The 3,609-nt window shown below is 50.0% G+C and overlaps 1 protein-coding gene across 1 annotated transcript in view; it reads left to right on the forward strand.

Moving 5' to 3' along the window:
• Window positions 1–2,101, forward strand: part of RNF223 (ring finger protein 223) — a 5,043-nt gene extending 2,942 nt beyond the window's left edge. The window contains exon 2 of the mRNA XM_015648175.3: window positions 1,267–2,101. Coding sequence (XP_015503661.1) covers window positions 1,267–2,084 — 818 coding nt within the window. The 3' untranslated portion in view covers window positions 2,085–2,101. The remainder of the gene's footprint in view (window positions 1–1,266) is intronic.
• The last annotated feature ends 1,508 nt before the right edge of the window (window positions 2,102–3,609 follow it).

Consider the following 3,609-nt stretch of genomic DNA (forward strand, 5'->3'; position numbering starts at 1 on the left):
GTTTTTATGAGCTGGATCCATTTGCAGACTGAGGGTCAATCCTGCAATTCCAGCTGCAGGGAATGAAGGAATTCACCCCAAACCTGCTGCCCCCAACTCCTTCTGTTCCCATCTCTGGGAACATTCCTCTGGGTTCCCAGCCCCGAGAGGAACTGCTGGCGCTGGGAAGGGAGCAGCTCACGCTGGGTGTGGAACGTGGAGCTCTGCACTGAGCAGCTCCAGGGAATAATCCATGGAAAACGGAAAAGCCGGGATGCCGAAGTTTCGCTCCCGTGGCCTTCCCAGCTCTGCTGCGGCTCGGGAGAGACACAGAGGGCTCCGGGGAGGGCTCGGAGCCAGCGTGGGGAGGGAGTTTGGAATGAAATTAGAAAACAAGAAAAATAAGAAAAACAAATTAAATAAGAAAAAAATAAGAAAACATCAAATAAAATATAAAATGAAAAAAATATATAAAATAAAATAAAATAAAATAAAATAAAATAAAATAAAATAAAATAAAAAAATTGAAATGAAATTAAATGAAATAAAATAAAATAGAAATAAAATAATGAGGGGAAATAATAAAAGGAAATAATAAAAGAAAATAATAAAAAGAAAAGAATAAAAGAAAAGAATGAAATAGAATTACAAAACATAAGGAATAATATAAGAAAATAATAAGAGAAAATAATAGAGAAGAAAACAATAAAATATAGATAAAAATATAATATTAACATATGATATATGAATTATATGATATGTAATATATGTACTACATTATACATTTATTAATATTATATTTTTATTTATATAGATAGATCTATCATATATATGTTAATATATTGTAGTGTATTAATATAAAAAATTTTATATATTATAGAATAAAATAAATAAAGTAAAATTAAGTAAAATAAAGTAAAATAAAGTAAAATGGAATGAAATAAAATAAAGTAAAATAAAATGAAGTGAAAAAAAATACAATAGAATAATAAAATAAAATAAAATACAGAAAAAAAACAATAGTAAAGTAAAATAAAATTAAATTAAATAAAATGCAATAAAATACAATAGAATAATAATAAAAAAAAATAAAATAAAATAAGATAAAATAAAATACAGAAAAATACAATAGAAAAATAAAATAAAATAAAGTAAAATAAAATGAAATTAAATAAAATGCAATAAAATACAATAGAATAATAAAATAAAATAAAATAATACAGAAAAATACAATAGAAAAATAAAATAAAATAAAATAATCCACCCTATGCCGTTCTTCTCTTGCAGAGTCTCCCAGGGCTCTGTTCCTGGCCGGGGGCTCCGTCATGTCGTGTTTCCCCCAGCTGTGGCACTCGAGCACTCCGGACTCTCCGAGCAGCCCCGAGCCGGCGGCGCCGCCGGTGCCCCTGAGCCCGCTGGTGCTGAACTCGCCGGGGGAGGGCGGCCGGAGAGGCTCCCCGGGCTCGGCCAGCCCCGGCTCGCCCAAGCCGGCCTCCCCGGTGGAGTGCTCCATCTGCTTCACCAGCTACGACAACGCCTTCAAGACGCCCAAGGTGCTGCAGTGCTCGCACGTGTTCTGCCTGGAGTGCGTGGCGAGGCTGAGCGCGGCGCTGCCCGGCCCGGCCGGGCCCGGGGAGCCGCTGCCGTGCCCGCTGTGCCGCCAGCCCACGGCTCTGCCGGGCCGGGGAGCGCCGGGGCTGCGCACCTGCCGCCCGCTGCTGGCCACGCTGCCCCCCGAGCAGCAGCAGGAGCGCCTGCTCTGGATGGACGGCACCAAGCTCTGCTGCCGCCGGGCCTCGGACGACGCCGAGAACCCCGAGTCGTGCCTGTCCATCGACGTGGCCATGAGCAAGGCGGACAGCGCGGAGCCGCCGCCGCCGGGGCTGGCGGGGAGGCTGTCCCGCTGCGAGCTGTGCGACGATTGGAAGCGAATCGTGCTGCTCTCGGCTCTGGTGCTCATCCTGTTCTGCATCGTGCTGTGGCCCGTGCAGTGCGCGCTCAAAACCGGCAACCTGCGCTGCTTCAGCCGCCCCGCCAGACCCCAATTCTTCACCCCCAAAACCACCCCGGCACCGACGGCGGCCACACAGCTCCCGTTCCTCTAGGAACCCCTGGAGCTGCTTCGGGACGGGAACAGGGACAGGACCCGCTCTCCTGACAGCGGCTGGGACACTGTGTCCCCCGTTCCTTCAGTGCCAGAGCGGCTCGGGGATGGGACCTGGGACAAAATCCCCATTCCTGTAGGGCCGGAGCGGCTCGGGAATGGGAACAGGGACAGGACCTGCTCTCCTGACAGCGGCTGGGACACAGCCCCCGTTCCTGTAGGGCTGGTCCCTGCTCCGGGATGGGAACAGGGGCAGGACTGCTGCTCTGGCAGAATCTGGGACAAAATCCCTTCCCAGGGGTGCCAGAACCTCTGGATCTGCTAAGGGATGGGAACAGGGACAGGACCTGCTGCTCTGGCAGAATCTGGGACAAAATCCCTTCCCAGCAGCACCAGGAGCCTCTGGATCTGCTCGGCTCCATGGGGATGAGGAACAGGACAATTCCTGGATCTGCTCGGCTCCATGGGGATGAGGAACAGGACAATTCCCTTTCCTGGGAACGCCCGCTGAGTTCCTGGGGTCACCGGCAGACCCCGCACCCCCTCCCCGCGCCCCTGGAATATCCCTGCGCATTCCCCTGCCAGGCTCTCCATGGAATCCGGGCCTGGAATGCTCGGGGAGCAGGAGAAGCGCGGGATCCCCCACGGCAGCGGCAGCTCCTTCCTCGAGTTCCTGAGGGAATAAAGGGATTTTTTTCTTCCTGCCAGCTGGAGCAGCTCCGGAATTATTCCCTGGAGGAGCTGGGATGGGGAGGGCTGGCTGAACAGGTGGGAAACTGCCGCATTCCAGAGGCTGGGAAGGTGAAACAGCCGCATTCCAGAGGCTGGGAAGGTTCCCTGGTGCTGGAGGTGGAGCTGCCGAAGCGAGCTCATCCCATCCGCATTCCCACAGAACCCAGCACCCGCTCCACTCATTTTCCCAGGAAGATGCTCCCAAATCCCTGCTCTCCCTCTGGAAGAGGATTTTCCAGGCAGAGGCACAAACCCAGCGCAGCCCGGAGTCACCAAAGCGCACCCCAACCTCTCCCCGCTGCCAAAAATCCCGGTTTTTTGGGACAGCTTTGTCCTCCTCATCCTCCAAAGCGCCGCTTTCAGACTCCGCCAGTGGCCGACGCTGCTTTTATTGGAACAGGGATGTGCCAGGGATTCCCAGAGACTTCCCGGCTCCCATTCCCCAAAAATTCCATGTTTTTACGTATTTAATTCTGTGTGTTTTATTGTGTGCAAGAAGCACTCCTGGATGGATTCAGTTGTGTTTTCCACAATTCCAGGTGTCCCTGGGTAGGATTGCTCCCTTTTCCCTTGCGATTCCAGCTGCATTCCCAGGACACTTTATCCGGAAAATTCCCAATTTCTCCCATTTTGGGGTTGGGGGGGGAATTATCCCAGATGAGATTTCAGATCCCAAAACTGCCCTGGGGGTTCAGCAATTGGAACAGAGTCCCAAAACTGGCACGCACAGACAGGGAACAGGGGTTTTTCCATGGATTTTGGTGGAGCAGGGATCACACAGACAGGGAACAGGG

This window comes from Parus major, chromosome 21 (assembly GCF_001522545.3).
Source record: "Parus major isolate Abel chromosome 21, Parus_major1.1, whole genome shotgun sequence".
NCBI lineage: Eukaryota > Metazoa > Chordata > Aves > Passeriformes > Paridae > Parus > Parus major.